Here is a 16,606-nt window from a genome sequence, read left to right as displayed (position 1 = left end):
GGAGGGGAGCTGCTCTGCATCCATGTGAAAAGATGTTGATTTCCCAGATTCTGATCTGGTCTAAATTAGCCCTGATGGATAATTTTGCAAAATAAACTAATTTAGGGCAGATAGATCTGGCGTAGTTCCGGCATCTCTCCCGGCTTACTGGCAGTGGAGCAGGGTCACTGCACGGTCAGCAGCGAGGTCCCCAAGCCATCAACTCCGCTTGGCCTCCGGGCTGGAGCTGCGAGCCTGGCCCCGAGGATGTGCCCAGGGAAAAAGGGGCTGTGGTGCCCGCTCTGGCCCCACGCCGGGCACTGCCTGCCCTGCTGCCCCGGGCTGGGGTGCCCTTCCAGAGCCCCAGGCTCCAGCCCACAGGCGCAGGCACTGGCTCCTTGCAGGTGCTTCCAGCTTTCCCGCTGGTGCTGGTGCCACACTGTGCTGCGCTGGGTCCCACCACCCCGCCCCATGGGCATCTTCTGGCTGGGGGCAGCACATGGGGCCCCGCTGAGCCCTAAGCCTGCAGTCCCCCAGCACCCATGCACCCGGGTTCAGGTGCTGTTGCCCAAGCCTAGGGGCCAATGGGCCTGTGATACGGCTGCAGCCCTCACCCCCTGCCTCAGCACTGCTGCAGCCCCCCCTTTGTGCCTGTGTCCCCGTGCACGTGTGCATGTCCATGCCCATGGCCGTGCGTCTGTTTGTGCCCATGGGTGTGTCCCTGCCTGTCCCCAGGCCATCCCACGGAGCACTGGCATCCCATCCTGGGCACCCATTGGGGCTGGCAGAGCTCCAGACATGGAGCAGGGTGCTGGAAGCCCTGGGCAGCTCCCACCACGGCACCTCCCACCATGGCAGCTGTCTGGCAGCCGCCAACCCGTGCGGGTGCCGTGCGGTGGGTCGGTGTCGTCCCACTGTGGGCGCTGGCAGGAGCACAGCAGTCTCATCCGCCCCGGGGCCCAGGCCGAGTGCTATGCCCTTGGCTGCCTGCCTGGGGGGGGGGGGCCGCCCCAGGCCTGGGTGGCCATCGTGGGGGGACCCTGCCTCCCTCTCCCCACAGCCTCCTTCCGCCCCATCGGGGCTGGCAGAGCTGCCAGGGGTGGCCCCGCGTCCTCCCCCGGGCAGTGCCTCTGCCTTTCCCGCTGCTGCACATCTCGGTGCATCAGTCGGAGTGTGAATAACACCCAACAGGAGCCCCAGCGTGTTGTCAGCACAGCTTTAACTGCTGCCATGCCAGCCTGCGTGCGGCCTGCCGAGATGCTCCGATAGCTCCGTTGTGTGGAGCGGGGCCGTGAGCGAAGAAGCACATTCCTGGGTGTCAGGGGTTGGGGGGCTGCAGGGTGGGCTTTCCCCTCACGTGCCAGTCTGGAAGGGATCGTTTTCTGGTTTGAGAAAAGGCAGCAAAAAGCAGAACCTGGCTTTTCCGCTTTCCAGCCCTGCACACAGCCGACTGTGCTTTGCCCCCCCCAGACCCGCAGTTTCCACCTGAGAGGCAGCAGAGTGGGGCTCCTGGGCGACTCCAGCCCTGCGGCGCGGCTGGCAGAGCCCTGGGGGGAACCAAACAGGCCTGAAGCTGCTCCGGTGCCAGTGCCGGTGCCGCTGCACGGGCAAGAGCGTGGGCAGGAGCACGGGCTGGGCTGGCTCCCGTTTTGGTGCTCTCTTGCTGGATGTAGTGGCCGGGGAAGGGGGAGGCTCGGGAAGGCCTCCTTGGGCTTGGTTTGTGATCTCCCTGTTGCCACCCCCCCCGGATTTAAAGGGGAGACGGAGGGCTGTTGACTCCAGCTGCATTTGGCCCGAGCCGTGCTGAGGGGGCAGGCAGTTGGGGCAGCACTGCAGTGGAGACCTGGCTGCGGCCACCAGCAGACGGCAATGTGCTGTGGCCGTGGGCCATGCCGGGGATGCAGCACTGTGGGACAGGGTGCGATGGTGCAGAGAGCTGGTGGCTCTCACCTCCCTCCCCGCCTGGCTCCAGCCGGTCCCCTGTGGCTTTCATAACCCCACGGACTGCCACGTGTCCTTCAATCCGAGGAGTTAATGCGTGGCCTTCTTCCCTGTCGGACCAGCGAGCAGGTACCGTCAGATCCTCCTCCCTGCAGGTGACGGGCTGGGGGAGCAGAGCTGCAGCAGCTGCCGGGTGGGACGCATCCATCAGTGGGGCGCGAGCCCTGGAATCCGGCGAATCCACCCCGGGGCAGACAGGGTCACTGGCGCAACAGAGCAAACTCATCAGCTCGTGATATTTCTGCAGCGGCGCTGTGTTGTGCTGCAGGGCCTCACCGGCCAGAAGAGCTCCAGGAGATCAAAGCCAGTGCTGGGTGAGATTTCTATCACTCTTTTACTCACCCGACTCCAGGCAGGTCCCAACCCTTCTGCTCTCTGTAGTAACAGCTTAAGCATGCACAACCCAGGAGCTGGCAGGAGGCTGCGTGCATCCGATAATCCTCCCGGCCCCGAGCCGCGGCAGGTGGCCGGGTCTCTAATCGTGCAGGCTTAATGCTCGCCTTGCTCTGCCTTTGCAGGTCTGGCACGATGACTTGCTGCCAGGTGGTTGCTCTTCTCTTACTCTCCTTTCTTCCCAGTACTGGGGGTGCTGGCAGACAAGAGGCTCAACATGAGCGGTCAGTGTGCACTTGCAGCCCAGAAAACCAACCGCATCCTGGGCTGCATCAGTAGAAGCATGGCCAGCAGGGCGAGGGAGGTGATTCTCCCTCTCTACTCCACTCTCGTGAGACCCCACCTAGAGTTCTGCATCCAATTCTGGAGCCCCTACTACAAGAGAGATATGGACGTGCTGGAATGTGTCCAGAGAAGGGCCACGAGGATGATCAGAGGGCTGGAGCACCCCTCCTATGAGGACAGACTGAGGGAGTTGTGGTTGTTCAGACTGGAGAAAAGAAGGCTCCAAGGAGACCTTATAGTGGCCTACCAGCATCTTAAGGGGGCCTACAAGAAAGCTGGGGAGGGACTTTTTAGGATGTCAGGCAATGGTAGAACTAGAGGGAATGGATCAAAACTAGAGATGTGTCGATCCATGCTGGACGTTAGGAAGAAGTTCTTCACCATGAGGGTGGTGAGACGCTGGAACAGGTTGCCCAGAGAGGTGGTGGAAACCCCATCCCTGGAAGTTTTTAAGGCCAGGCTGGATGGGGCTCTGAGCAACCTGATCTAGTGGGAGGTGTCCCTGCCCATGGCAGGGGGTTGGAACTAGATGATCTTTAAGGTCCCTTCCAACCCAAACCATTCTATGATTCTATGATACTGCAGCTGGTGACCTGGTTCCCGCTCTCGTTCCTGGTCCACGCTGCAACTAGCCACAGTGCGGTTCTTGCCACAGCCCATCCCGGAGCTGACAATGGTCTGTGGTGCTGCCTGTGCCCAGCAGGAGGCCACCCTGGTCCCACAGGACCTCAAGGAGTACCTCTCTTACGAGACAGCGTACCCCAGTGGCACCCCCACCCTCACCATGGTGGAAATGAGTCCCCGGGTGGGCAATGCAGAGAGGAGATGGTGGAGGCAGCGTGTGTGACGCAAGCAGCAGATTTATGGTGCAAACAGGTGGTTTTCCATCAGTGGGAGCCACTTCTTGATAAACTACCCCTATTCTGCCACCATCAAGATCTCTGTGGGCTGCATGGGCACGCTGGTGTCTGAGTGGCAGTTCCTCACTGCTGCCCACTGCATTCACAACAGCAAAGACTACGTGAAGGGGGCCAAGAAGATCAAGGTGGGTTTCCTGATGCTGGTGCAGGGTGCTGTCAACAGGACGAGGGTGGGGAGGCTGGCGATGTGCTGGGCTCGGGTGCAGCGCACGCAGGTGCCCATGGGCTGGATCCGAGGCCCCGGCTCGGTCAGCATGGACTATGATTGCACCCATTTGGAGCTGCGTAGGCCATCTCGGCACCTGCACACGAAGCTGGGGACAGCTCTGGCAGCAGAGGAGATCACAGAATCACAGAATGGTTCGGGTTGGAAGGGACCTTAAAGATCATCTAGTTCCATCCCCCTGCCCTGGGCAGGGACACCTCCCACCAGACCAGGCTGCTCCAAGCCCCGTCCAGCCTGGCCTTGAACACCTCCAGGGATGGGGTATCAACAACTCCCCTGGGCAACCTGTTCTGGTGCCTCACCACCCTCACAGCCAAGAATTTCTTCCTGATATCCAATCTAAATCTCCCCTTCTTCAGTTTGAGGCCGTTACCCCCTGTCCTGTCATTACACTCCCTGATCCAGAGTCCCTCCCCATCCTTCCTGTAGGCCCCCTTCAGGGACTGGAAGGGGCTGGAAGGTCTCCCCGGAGACTTCTCTTCTCCAGACTGAACCCCCACAACTCTCTCAGCCTGTCCTCACAGCAGAGGGGCTCCAGCCCTCGGATCTTCATGACCATCCTCTGTCCCCGCTCCAACAGGTCCATGTCCTTCTTGTGCTGAGGGCTCCAGAGCTGGACACAGTACTCCAGGTGGGGTCTCACCAGAGCAGAGCAGAGTGGCAGAATCCCCTCTCTGGATCTGCTGGCCACGCTTCTTTTGATGCAGCCCAGGATGCAGTTGGCTTTCTGGGCTGTGAGTGCACATTGCTGGCTCATGTTGATCTTCTTGTCCACCAGCACCCCCAAGTTCTTCTCATCGGGGCTGCTCTCAAGCCATTCTCCGCCCAACCTGTATTTGTGCCTGGGAGATGTCTGGGAGAAGGATTCATTTCTCAGGGTTTGACAGTGACCAGCCGGGCAAACTGGTCTACTGCTTCTGTGGGGTAGAGGACGAGATGATCCACCTCATTTACCAGTGCTGTGACGCCAGGCCTGGTGCGTCCAGGTGTATGGCAAAGAGTGGGGCCCCATATGACACAAAAGGTAGAGGAAGGTGATCAGGGTCTTCTCAGGGCACCAGTGGCTGGAAGTGGTTGTGGAGCACCACAACTATAATGTTGCTGTTTGTCTGAGCGCTCTAAAGCTTGCTCAGATTTGTTACTGGACGAAAGGGGACTCTAAAAGCTGTCTGAATGAGAACTGCAGCCTGCTTCTTCCCCTCCCCAGTGCAGATGGCTTTGAGTGTGGTGTTCCTGTGCAAGAGCCCAGCCAAAGGGCTTGAGGAAAAGCAGCGTTTCCTGGCAAAGCTGCTCCACTTTATCCTGTTCTCTGTCACGGAGGAAGAGGGTCTCCACAGATCACAAGGGATCCAGCAGAAACCCACTGGAGCCCAAGTCCTGATTCCCTGGGAAGCCTGAAGAGTGGTTTAAGCTCCTTTGGTTGGTGCTGGCATGAACTCAGCATCAGGGTTCTTTACAGAAAGAGCTTGGCTGTGGGCCAGGGAAAGCGGCCTCCGCTTCCAGCATGTCAATGGCCCACGACGTGGGAGAGGCAGCCACATGCTTACTGTTAAGCTGTACCCGATTTCTCTTGGGTCTGGTCAGGTCTCGGTCTGTTGGCTGCGCTGCCCAGCTTGGCATTGCCCCAGCAATGTGAGGACAAAGGGGTTTCTCTCCTAACAGGACCTTTGTGTGCTGATGAAAGGTGTCTGCAAGGCAGCCCTGGAGCCTGAATCTTCTGGGCACAGAGCGTGCCGTGGCCAGGAGCCCGGCCAGGGCAGGAGGGGCTGCTCCGGGGCTCTGGTAGTCACCGTGCTTGGGAACGCTCTTGGCAAGGACACCTCTTCTGATGGATGCAGCATGGTGCCGTGTGGGTACCTACACGTGCCAGCACGGGCTGAGGGCTGGAAGCACCTACTGACTTGTAAACTTTCTCATCTCTCTCTGGTTCTGTTTGGGATTGCTGTAGAAGGAAGGGATCCTGACATTTACGGCAGCTGTAGTATTTAAGGTGGATTCTTTTAGGCAAATACATGTATTTGAATAAAAGTCAGCACAAATCTCTGCAAAGGTTATGTTGAAAGAGGAAGGGGTGCATAGATTGCTAGCTCTGGTTTGGGACTTGCTGAAGGAGACACTCTTCCTCCAGACCGAAGTGAGTGGGACAGGGAGATCTGAGTAGGGCTGAAATCACAGTAACTTGCAAAAATAGGGACTGAGGCCTTCTCCAGTCACAAAACAGCCCAGGCACCTGACTGAAATGAACATATTTACGCACGTTCTGTCACACCCATAGGACCAATGTGTCCAACAGGCCACACCAGGCTCTTCCACTAGCAAACTGAAAACTCACCTTGGGTTTCCCTTCCTCATACACAAGAGATTCCTTTGCTAATCCCAGAGTTTCACAGCTGATACCTCTCCCCATCTTCCTTAAGTTTTCCAAGTTTCCCTGCTGTGTTTGCCCTTTGTAATTCATATTCTCCACACGGGACCCCGCACTGATGCTGCTTTGCCAGGCTGGACAGATGACTGCTTGTATTTTTTGCTCTTGAGTCAATGTCCTGCTCCTCTTCACTGCGTCTCCGGGTCAGCCCGCATCACAGGCTTCTCAACGCTTTGTCATTGCTGAAACCTGCCGAAAGCTAAACATGCAGTTCCTTCCAGACCTGACAGCTGTACAGGCAGAGCGACCTGACTTGCAAAACAAACAGGTAGGAGGCATTTCAACAAACTAAATGTAACACCCCCTCCCGCTCAGTTATCAAGACTTTGGGGTAATGTGAGGATTAAACTAATTGAAATTGTCTGCAGATGGGTGTGCAACAGTTTCCATTATCTCGGATGAGATAATGCATGAAAAATCATGATTACACGTTACTGGGCAGGGATCAACCCCTATTATTTACATAATACAAACCCAATTTACAGACAGAATTTAACTTGTTCAACGGAATTACCTGCCCGATCTGAAAGGTTCTTGGGGACAGATCAGAAAGGGTTTTCATCTCCCCTGGTCCTTTGTTTGGACCCCGAGAACAGGATAGAGAGTATCAGCCATGCTCTTGAAGTGGGAAGAATGCCTGTCATAGGGAATGAGGAGGGACAGAGATTTTCTTCAAAGTTTTGGAGCCGAGAAGACACTCTCTCCACAGTTGGCACAATACATCGCTGCCAAGCTGTTAGGATGCGACGCTGGGGCACTTTCCTCACATGGCCCATGTGCACAGGTCATTCTCTGTCTCTTTGGAGACCTCATCGTCTAGATCACTGTAGATGACTTCCAGCACTGCTAATTCTCTCAGGCACTGGATGCTTCCATCTGCGGTACTCTACGTTCCCGGGCAGTTCACAAGATCTTTCTGGAATGGGTATCTTGCCATCACACTAAAGAGGAGCCATCTCCAGAGACTGCAAATTGCTGCCTCTTCTCCAATTCCTCTCTCAACTCCCCAGTTTCTAGCAAGGGATCCCAGCTGTTGGGTTCCCCTACCTTCCAATTGCTGACTGCCGGCTCTATTATCCCAGCATCAGAGCAGTCGGGCAGCAATCCACTCACCTGGCTGGCGGCTGTCATCTTTCCACACGTCTCGAAGTTCTGATGAGGTCAGAGACTGGGTAGTTTCTGCCACTTGTCTGAATTCTCTCACTCCTTCCTCCAATTTCTTTGCCAAAGGATCAGCTTCTTGATCAAACCCTTCCTCCTCTTCCTCCTCCCTTACTAATCGCTGATATGGACCCGCTCACCTCCTTGTCCACCGTTTCTTTTTCACTACTGGGGCAACTGTTGTTGTTTGGGTCCCTATCTCTACTATCATGTCCTCAGATGTAGCTTGCACCCTAGGCTCAGTCAAGGTGTTCTCAGAGGTGGTCTGGGTCCCTGCTTTAACCACAGATCTCTGATAGGAGTGAACCGTGGCTCGGTAGGCACAGGCCAAGCTGAAACCAGTACTGCTGGTTTTCACTGGGGTAGGCACGGGACCCTTCGATCAGGTGGCGCATCAGTTTGCCAAGGTTACTTGCCTGTTCAGGTGTAAAGTCCCAGGCGATGGAGGTGATAACCGCCCTAGGCACCTGCCCAAATCCTTCCACACGTCCTGCCACCTGGGGACCGGCCACCTCACCCAAAAGCTGTCTTTTACACCAGGGTGACACCAGATTCCACAAACCCCATAACAGTATTAATTAGTAGTATTAAGCAGCTCATGTAAGGATGAACAAAGACCCCAGGAGTCTGCATAATAAACTGACCCACATCAATCCTGGGTAGGAAGAGGGAGATGTATTCCCTGATCCCCTCCACAAGATAGCTCCCGTGGCACAGCAAGGCCACCAAATGCCAGGACAAAGCACACAGCCATTGTTGTACGAGCACGTTCCCAAGCTCGCAAAATAGAGACAAGCAGGGCAGCCAACAAAATCCACCACCCACACAGAACCTTGCTACTTAATAACTACTACAGCTACTCCTACGCTTCATACAAAACTGCCCTTGTCTTGTGCCCCGTGTTGGGCGCCAAAAAGGGCTGTGGTGGGTTGACCCTAACTGGACACCAGGTGCCCACCGAATCGCTCTATCACTGCCCTCCTCAGCAGGACAGAGGGGGAGAAAATAAGATGGAAAAGAACTCCGGTGTCAAGATAAAGGCAGTTTAATAAAGCAAAAGCAAGGCCACACATGAAAGCAAAGGAAGACTAAAGATTTATTCTCTATTTCCCATCAGCAGGTGATGTCCAGCCACTTTCTGGGGAGCAGGGCTTCAGTAGGCATAGCAGTTGCTCCAGAAGACAGACGTCGTAATAATAAAATACTGGTCCCCACCCCGTACCCCAGCTCCTTTCTCTTAGCTTTTATTGCTGAGCAGACGTCATATGGTATGAATATTCCTTTGGTCAGTTTGGGTCAGCTGTCCTGGCTCTGTCCCCTCCCAAGACCTTGCCCACCCCCAGCGTAGTGGGCAAGGGGGGTGAAATGTTGGAGAGACACCCTTGATGCTGTGGGAGCACTTGCTCAGCAGGAGCCACATCACCGGTGTGTTATCCACCACTACCGACACACAGCACAGCACTATGAAAGCTGCTAGGGGGAAAAATAACTCCCATCTCAGCCACACCCAATAAAACTGTTTATTTAAAAAATTAAAAGAAACTTTTAACAAAATCATGCCAAACAGTGAGGATCTGAAGAGACAGGCAGCACTGGGGGCATCATAAAGAGAAATGCTCTGCAGGCCCTGACCAACCCAAGGGCTAGGTGTGCAGACAAGCACCTCCAAGTGGATGCTAAGACCTTGCTCCACTTCTCTCATCCAAACAGCAATACTGCTTTGTAAGCAGATGAGGTTGTAAATTAGAAACCTGAATCTCTTGCGCATCCCCACAAGGTGCCCAGGGCTCTGATGGTGGTAAGCTTTTAAGAAGTTCCATTTGAGAACAGCCATGGCTGCAGCTGCCGCTTAGAGGAAGCCACTTGCTTCGCTGCAACGTGAAGAGTATGTCATAGCAGAAGGTGTGTGTGACATGCTGCATTTCTTCTTACCCATAATCCTGCAGAGCTGTCCATTTTTTTCCCCTTGTTGCCCTGTAACAGCACAGAACATCCTCTCTAGCCCAGAAGGAAGGGGGAATGAATACGTGTATATCCACAGTCTAAGGAGGGTCACCTTTTGCTGGAACTTGGATCTCCCTCCCTACCCCAATCCAAAACGCGAGAACAGAGCTAGCTCTGGAAGGACAGAGTCCTCTACGAGCTAGAAGCCACGAGGCAATTAATAGATCGCGGGCTGATGATTTGCCTTCTGCATCTGAATGATCTTGCCAAAGCCACCTCTTCCCACGTCATAGTCTGTCCGGTACTCATCTCGCACCTGTGACACAGAAGTAACACAGATATTAGTACCCTGCACTGCCTGTCTGCTGCTAGACTTCAGAATCATCATCCCCTCCTTGCTCAGTTGGTGGGGAACTGAAGTTCAGGTCAGAAGCACTTTGACTCGTTTGAAAACTCTTCAAATAATGCTCAAAAAAAGTGGTAATTGTCTTGAAAATGACAAATGAGGATCTATCTGATGGCTGAGGTCTTTTTAGACAAGAAGCAAAGATCTCTAGAGGTCCCTTCCAACCCCTATCATTCTGTGATTCTGTGAAGACCCCAAAAGATTTTCATTCAGCTTTCCAGTCCAGCTTTCCGAATTGCCAGGACTGGCCTCCAGAACGTTTTCCCCCCTCTCCCCTGGAAATCTGCAAAGAAACCCCACCTTCACACCAGGGCAAACTGCTGTGTTATGAGATTGGCCTAGCAGCTACGCTATGCCCCTCCATTCAAATTCTGTACCATTTTAAGAGTTCTAGCTTGGGATACGGAACATTCTGCTTGCATTGCAGGAAGTCTGGAGTCCTGGACAGAAATGGCCTTAGGTTCTATCTCTAGCTTTTAACATCAGGCATCAGTTACCAAAACAACCTGTGAATGGCTAAAGTTCATTATCAGATCTTTACATTATACACATTTTTCTCTATGAGACAAAACTAGCAAAACAGTTTTAGGGGGATCAAATTCAAGGTATAAATTGGTATTGCCTTTACCTGTCCTCCAGTCTTTCCTCTTCCATACTGTCGCCCTTCCTTAAACCCTGCATCCCAGTCAGTTCGAATGATGCGGTCATCTAGCCGTGTGCCGTTGATAAATCGCATTGCATGTTCAGCGTCTGCTCTTGTGTAGTATCTGAAGCATACTATAAGGAGAATTAAGTGTACTATTTTGTTGGGTACGCGGAAAATAAAAGAAAGAACTATTGTATTTGAGAAGCAGAAAAACCCTGCCTTCCAGCCTTTTCTACTCTTCCTGCTCTCCCTACAGGATCAAAAACTGTGCTCATATAAATCCCAGCTAAAACCAGCCGCCACTCAGAAAGGATGCTGAACTTTAATGGTAGTACCTGCACAGACAAGAAGTAGCTTTGGATCACTTATTTCACAAGCAGATGAAACAAACGTGTTAAAGCCTTGCTAAGGGCAAGAAATCTGTAATATGCCTTTTTATACTGCATAAAACTTGACTGAATTTGACCAAGAGGGGCAGGCCTCACAGGAGAGCTTTGCTAAGATAGTTCATGGTACAACTTGTACAAGCGTGTACCCTGTGCTTGGGAATACTGCCATGGCTTATTCAGGTGTAAAATTAAGGTGAGAAAATTAATATGCGCTCTGGCCACGCAAGAGCTCAGACTGACGATTTTAACAGTTCTCATTTTGGTCCTAAAATCATCACAGAAATTAACGTATTAAAGGAGCTCTCTGCCACCTCCAGAAAGTACAGCAGCGGTAGCACATTTCACCTACAGCACCACTGTACAGTCTGTCTCCCAGTTCGGGCGGTGGCGGGGAAGTAGCAAGGTTTGACAGGGGGGTGCCTGGTAGAAAGCACTTGACTGTCACTCCTTTTCAGGTTTTCCACAGCAGTACGGCTAAGCTCGCTGTGCTGAGAGGAACTAGAGGTGGACACCACACACATGGGGCTGGCAGCAGCAGGGAACCAGAAAAGATACTCCACAAAACAGAAGCCACAGGGGGTTTTCTTGATCTTGTCCAGCCCCATGACAATTCTCTTGACGTCTCCGCACTTGGAGAAGAGCTCCTGGATCTGCTCCTCGGTGGTGTAGAAGGACAGGTTGCCGACATACAGCGTCGAGGAGATTTTCAGGGATTTCTCCTGCAGCTGCCTGCTACCCTGCGGGCAGAGAGGAGCGCGCAGCGGGGTGAGCGCGCAAGCGGGCCCCTCCCGCCGCCGCCGAGACGCGCCGCCCTCCCCGCACGGCCCTGCCCCGGCGACAGCCCTCCCTCCCTCCCCTCTGGCGCTGCTCCCGCCCGCCCCGGCCGGGCCCCGCCGCCCCGGGCCCCGCCGCCCCCGGGCCCGTCCGCACCCGGAAGTGCTGGTCGCGATACTGGCTGATCTCGCAGTAGGAGTCGCTGTTGAGCCCGCTCAGGGTGGTGTGGAGCAGCCCCGACATCTCGCCCGCCGCCGGCCGGGCCCCGACCCCGCGATCCTTCCAGAACCGCCGCGGCGCCCACCCGACGGCAAGCTGAGGAGACGATCCGCCGCGCCGCCCGATTGGCCCCGGCGCCTGCCGCTCGGCGCGGGGAGGCGGGGCGGTTGCGCCGAACAGCCAATCGGAGCGCCGAACTGCCGGGAGCGCCGGGTTTGACGCGGCTGTGGCGCCGGGCCCGGCATGCTCTGCGGCGCTACGCGTGCGCGGTGGCGCCTCCCCCCCCGCCCCCCCCCCGTCGGCCGCTCTCCTCACAGCGGGCGGCGCTGAGGGGCGGCCTCAGGCATGGAGGTGGTGCGGCTGGCGGCTGTGGAGGGTACGGCCCGGGTCCCCTCCCGGTGATCGCCTGTCGTTGGGCCGCACCTGACGCTCCCCTCTCGTCCTGTCCCATAGGCCTGGTGCGGGAGCTGCTGAGGGAGGAGGCGCCGTCCCGCATCGCCGCCCTCACCGAGGAGCTTTTCCAGGCGGCGGGGAGCGTCTCCGCCGAGGGCGGCAGCGCGGCCGGGGGGCCCTTCTCCATCCCTCCCGGGGAAACAGAGGGTCCCGGCGCCCCCGAGTGCCTGGCTCCCCTCGCCCAGGTTGGTGGCGGGCGCTGCCGGCGCGGCCTCCAGCCTCGGCCGCCAGCAGAACTGGGATGTGGGCAAAGCCGTTTGGTTTTTTCATCTTTTAACCCAATGGCGTTACCGTCCAAAATAAAGTGGAAAATGTTACATTTAAAAAGGAAATGCACAATGCTGATCCGAAGTGTAAAAGCATGCATTAGAATGGGAAAAGTTCCTGATATCTTAGTGATGTTAAAGTTTTTATTATTTCCATTCTCCGGTAAGCATCTAACTAATTTTAAGTGAATGCAAGCACAGAACGCTGATGCCTTGGGAGTTTGGTAGGGGCTCAGAGGAGAGGTCCGTCTCATCCTGAGCACACATCCCGATAACCATAGCAGATACTTGAGGAAGAAGAAAATAAGCAAGCACGTCATTTAAGTGCCTGGTGAACCCAGGACATAGTATTAGGGTGGGAAGTACTCATTTTATATATTGTGAAAGTGAATTAGGTAGTTGTTTATCATGTTTTTAAATTTAGGTTTTTTTCCTTTCTGTGTATTTCTTCCAGAGGAGTACTTAAGAAGTAGTAAATATCTACTTTAAAAGGCCTTTTTAAAAAAAAAAGTCTGATGAGTGGGTGATTTTTATTTTTTCTTAATTCCATGAATCTGGAATGAAAACAAGACCAGCTGAGATATTGTCCAGCCTTTTCCTCCAAAATTATGTTTTGAAGAGAGATTTAACTCCTAACGATTTGCATGTAAGGAAGACTGATTTTGAAAGTCCTAAGCTTGTGACAAGTGGCAAGATAGGTTGGCAAGTGTCTCAACAGAAAGTATGCTTAGTGTAGTCTGTAAAGAAATACAGGAGCATAAAACCAGTCTCCTTCAGTTCTTCCTGAATCAGTTGGGCTAAATTATTTTTAAAGAACGGAGAAATCCTTATTTTGTAATCTGATCTCTTCAATAAAAGGGGCTGTAAAATGTCTCCTAGTTAGGCAGGAATGTATTTGTAGGCAAGATCTGCCATGGAAACTAGGATCTGAAGTGATGGAAAGGGCAGCCCGTCAAGGTGGGTTGATAAAGGAGCTTATTGCCTTTATGTAGAACTCCATCATCTTTTTAACAAAAGTATATAGTCGGTACCTGTGTTCTTTGTTTGCTAATATCAGAAGTTTCCTGATGTAGGTATTTAAAATAACTAAACTACTTAGTTTTCTTTTTGATAGGCAAAAGCGGTGAAGCCTTACTATAGATATGTTTTAAAACCTGATATAATTCTTACAGCTCTTTTCCAGTTCCTTCAAATTTTTCAACATCTGTTTAAAATGTACATAATGTATTCTGAAAGCTGCCACTGAGTCAGTTGTATTTTTGACATGGTGATGTGCTGTTGCACAAATTCTGTATCTATGAGTGTTTGTGAGGAAACTTCATCCCAGATGGATAGGGTAAGCGAGGTCATGTTTTGCTAAGTCTGGAAAAGGACTTGGTAGAAACACAGGTTAGGACATTTCAGTAATATGACTGATTAATGGGATTTGTTTAGGAACATATTTGAATATTTCCAAAGTCCATCACTTCACTTACAGAATTTGCTGTTATGCATAATTTGAAACTGGAGCTGAAGGCACTGATGGATGATGTGACATGTATTTGCTATTGGTCATATGATTAATTAGTTCGTTTTAGTTTCACGTCATGTCAGCCTGGGATTTACAGTTATGTTCTTTCTTACCTTGCTTCATCTTAGAAGTGCTCTCATGTTTTCAGAAGATGTGAAATAGCGTTTCATGATACTGAATATATCTTGTGAAATATGCTTGTGAAAAGAGTATATGCTTCCTGCCAGCTGCTTATAATTCCTCTGAAATGATGGATCTATAGAAAGAATGATCCATGCTTTTAGGTGAAGAAATGCAGTGTCGTCTGTTCTGCATGCCTGTTTTCAGGTCACTATCCCAAATCTCCTTGTGGGATGATGTCACAGTTTCAAGGAAAACTCCCACCTTTGACTCCAACATAAAAGGAAGTTCCACAAATGTATGGACAAGTCATTACTGTGATACACATGAGATGGTGTAAATTTCAATGTGACCCAAATCCAGGTCAAAATTAAATCTAATGGAATTCTCCTACTCAGGTTGAAGAGAGTGCAGTAAACCTGTGGAACTGGGCTGTGACCAAACACACGGGTTCTGTTGTCAGTGATGAACAAAGAGCTAAGTGTACGTATGTGTTCTGTACCTTCCTAAATGTGTTTTGTGTGCTGTAGTGGAAAAACTCTGCTGACAGGCATATATGTAGTGCTGTGGATTTGTTAGGGTGTAGCCAGAGGAAAATATACAGCTGGGCTTGTATAAACAGCTCAGGAAGGAGCATGCTGGTGTATTAGTGATCTCCTTGTGACGCAGAGTCAGTGTAGGCATTCTTATCACTCCCCCTTTCTGTGCCAGAGCGTCAGGAAAGGGGTGATATGACCAAAGGAAGCTGTAATTTGCCTTCTATGCTATGGTTTTAATTTAAAAATGTATGGAAACAACACAGATGTAAATTTTAGACTGTTGGTTGCTTAATTTATATCAAGTGAGATTGTTTCTTTAATGTAACAATTTTATCAATGTTTACATACAGAAGAACTCTAAATCCTCTTTTTACTTCCCTGCTTTAGCCAGGTACACAGTTGGTGGGTTTGGTTGGAGCCAGCAGCAGGGCTGGGGGAAAGCATAAGTGAGCTTTTGGTCTTTTCCCTCCATCTGTTCTTTATGTGGTTCTGCAGGATTGCAATATCTGACCTACATTTTTGTCTTGAGGGATTATAGTCAAAATTATGTATAATCCGCATCATATAAATTATGTCAGGTAAAGGGAAAAGGGTAAGTTTACACAAAATAAGTAGTAATTGTAGAGCATAATGTTCTCAGATCTTGTATCACAGCTGAAGGGCCAGGGAGAGGCTATTTTAAATACATTAAGTGGTGTCTTTTCCATCCCTGATGTATAAGGAAGGCCTGAAAATATTTTTGCTTTTTACTTTGAAAATGTAAAGATTATTAAACTTAATTTCTCTATTTTGCTGAAGGCTATTTTGAAGCTCTCAAGACATGTTACTGTAAGCACCTGCAACGTAATTAAGTCTTTGAATACCATGTATTTAACTTAAACTCTCTCTAAAGTGCTTAATAGGTATTTTGATGAGAATATTTTTTTTTCTTACCGCCTAAAAAGCAATTTTAAGCAGGTTGGCTAAAATTCAGGCTCCTGAAGTTTTCCCATTTTCTCTCTTGTAATTTAAAGTGGCAAGCAGTCTTTTAGATATGGCAGGGCCTGCCTTTCTAAAAACAAAGAAGAGAAAAGGGAACTTACGAATGTCTGCGCTGTTTTCTTGCAGTACGGTTTGTTGCTTGCAGACTGGTGTGCCTTTGTGAAGGCATCGATCCTCCAGAGGGAACTATTCGAAGACAAATTTTGGTAAGGCTAATGGTGGGTGAGCAACGAAGTACAGTTGATCACCACGGGAAACCTTCAGGCCCTATTAGGGTTGCTTTGGAAAGGCCGGGGAATATACCTGTAGTTCTGAGGAACAGACATGCTGCAGAGCAACCTGTATTATCACAGGGCTACCTTGCTTTATCATATGGTAAGTTGTTATATGAGCAACAAGTTCATTTATTTCAGTATCTTAGAATATTGTGTAGTAAGGCACCATAAGTCTTATGCTGCATTACGTCTTAAGGGCTTCATTCAGATGTGAGGCGCTTGTCACAAATTGAAGAGCTGAAATACCCCTCTCCTACATTAGATATATGCATCAATGAGATGAGATCTAACATTGCCTTTCTTGAAAGTGACTACATTTTCACAAAGCGCTTATGATTTTCTCCTTCAGATGTGTATGAAAACTGGGAAAGGGTGGATAGATATTGGAAAAGCTGATCTTGCTGACGGATTTCTAGAGATTGCCATGAGTGTAAGTCCTTTTCCAGTTTTAATTTCTTACAAATGCGCTTAATTTGTAAGTTCCATGGGTAATGCCTGTGCTTTGTTTTCCAGAGTATAGAAAAACTGTATGCAAAGTTACTTAAGGGGAGCGATGGTGAAGCAGATATTCACGTGCACAAAGCTGATGTGGAGAAGAACCTCTTCAAAGTACTCTCTTATCAGGCGGAATCAGTACGTGTTCTTCACAGTTTTCCTTATAAGTCTCTAGGGTTATAGAGGGAAACTCTGACCC

General features: G+C 51.2%; 2 protein-coding genes and 1 pseudogene across 2 annotated transcripts in view; 2 read left to right on the top strand and 1 right to left on the bottom strand.

The window, feature by feature from the left end:
* Positions 1–1,868: 1,868 nt before the first annotated feature.
* On the top strand, positions 1,869–5,066 carry LOC128914970 (serine protease 23-like; annotated as a pseudogene).
* A 3,821-nt stretch (positions 5,067–8,887) lies between these two features.
* On the bottom strand, positions 8,888–11,920 carry LOC128914675 (nuclear cap-binding protein subunit 2). The gene is made up of 4 exons (XM_054214052.1): positions 11,706–11,920; positions 11,331–11,512; positions 10,369–10,507; positions 8,888–9,650 (listed from the first exon to the last, which is right to left on the bottom strand). Exons 1-4 carry the CDS (start codon positions 11,790–11,792, stop codon positions 9,552–9,554), a joined length of 507 nt encoding a protein of 168 aa, XP_054070027.1. The 5' UTR covers positions 11,793–11,920; the 3' UTR covers positions 8,888–9,551.
* A 63-nt stretch (positions 11,921–11,983) lies between these two features.
* TEX11 (testis expressed 11) overlaps positions 11,984–16,606 on the top strand; it is a 41,910-nt gene continuing 37,287 nt past the window's right edge. Inside the window, exons 1-6 of the mRNA XM_054214053.1 lie at positions 11,984–12,144; positions 12,222–12,406; positions 14,516–14,600; positions 15,764–15,843; positions 16,262–16,342; positions 16,426–16,545. Of these exons, the coding sequence (XP_054070028.1) occupies positions 12,114–12,144; positions 12,222–12,406; positions 14,516–14,600; positions 15,764–15,843; positions 16,262–16,342; positions 16,426–16,545 (582 nt within the window). The 5' untranslated portion in view covers positions 11,984–12,113. The remainder of the gene's footprint in view (positions 12,145–12,221; positions 12,407–14,515; positions 14,601–15,763; positions 15,844–16,261; positions 16,343–16,425; positions 16,546–16,606) is intronic.

The sequence above is a fragment of the Rissa tridactyla genome, chromosome 9, assembly GCF_028500815.1.
Source record: "Rissa tridactyla isolate bRisTri1 chromosome 9, bRisTri1.patW.cur.20221130, whole genome shotgun sequence".
Taxonomy (NCBI): Eukaryota; Metazoa; Chordata; class Aves; order Charadriiformes; family Laridae; genus Rissa; species Rissa tridactyla.
Note: the sequence above shows the minus strand (reverse complement) of the source record. Positions and strands in the feature narration are given on the sequence as shown.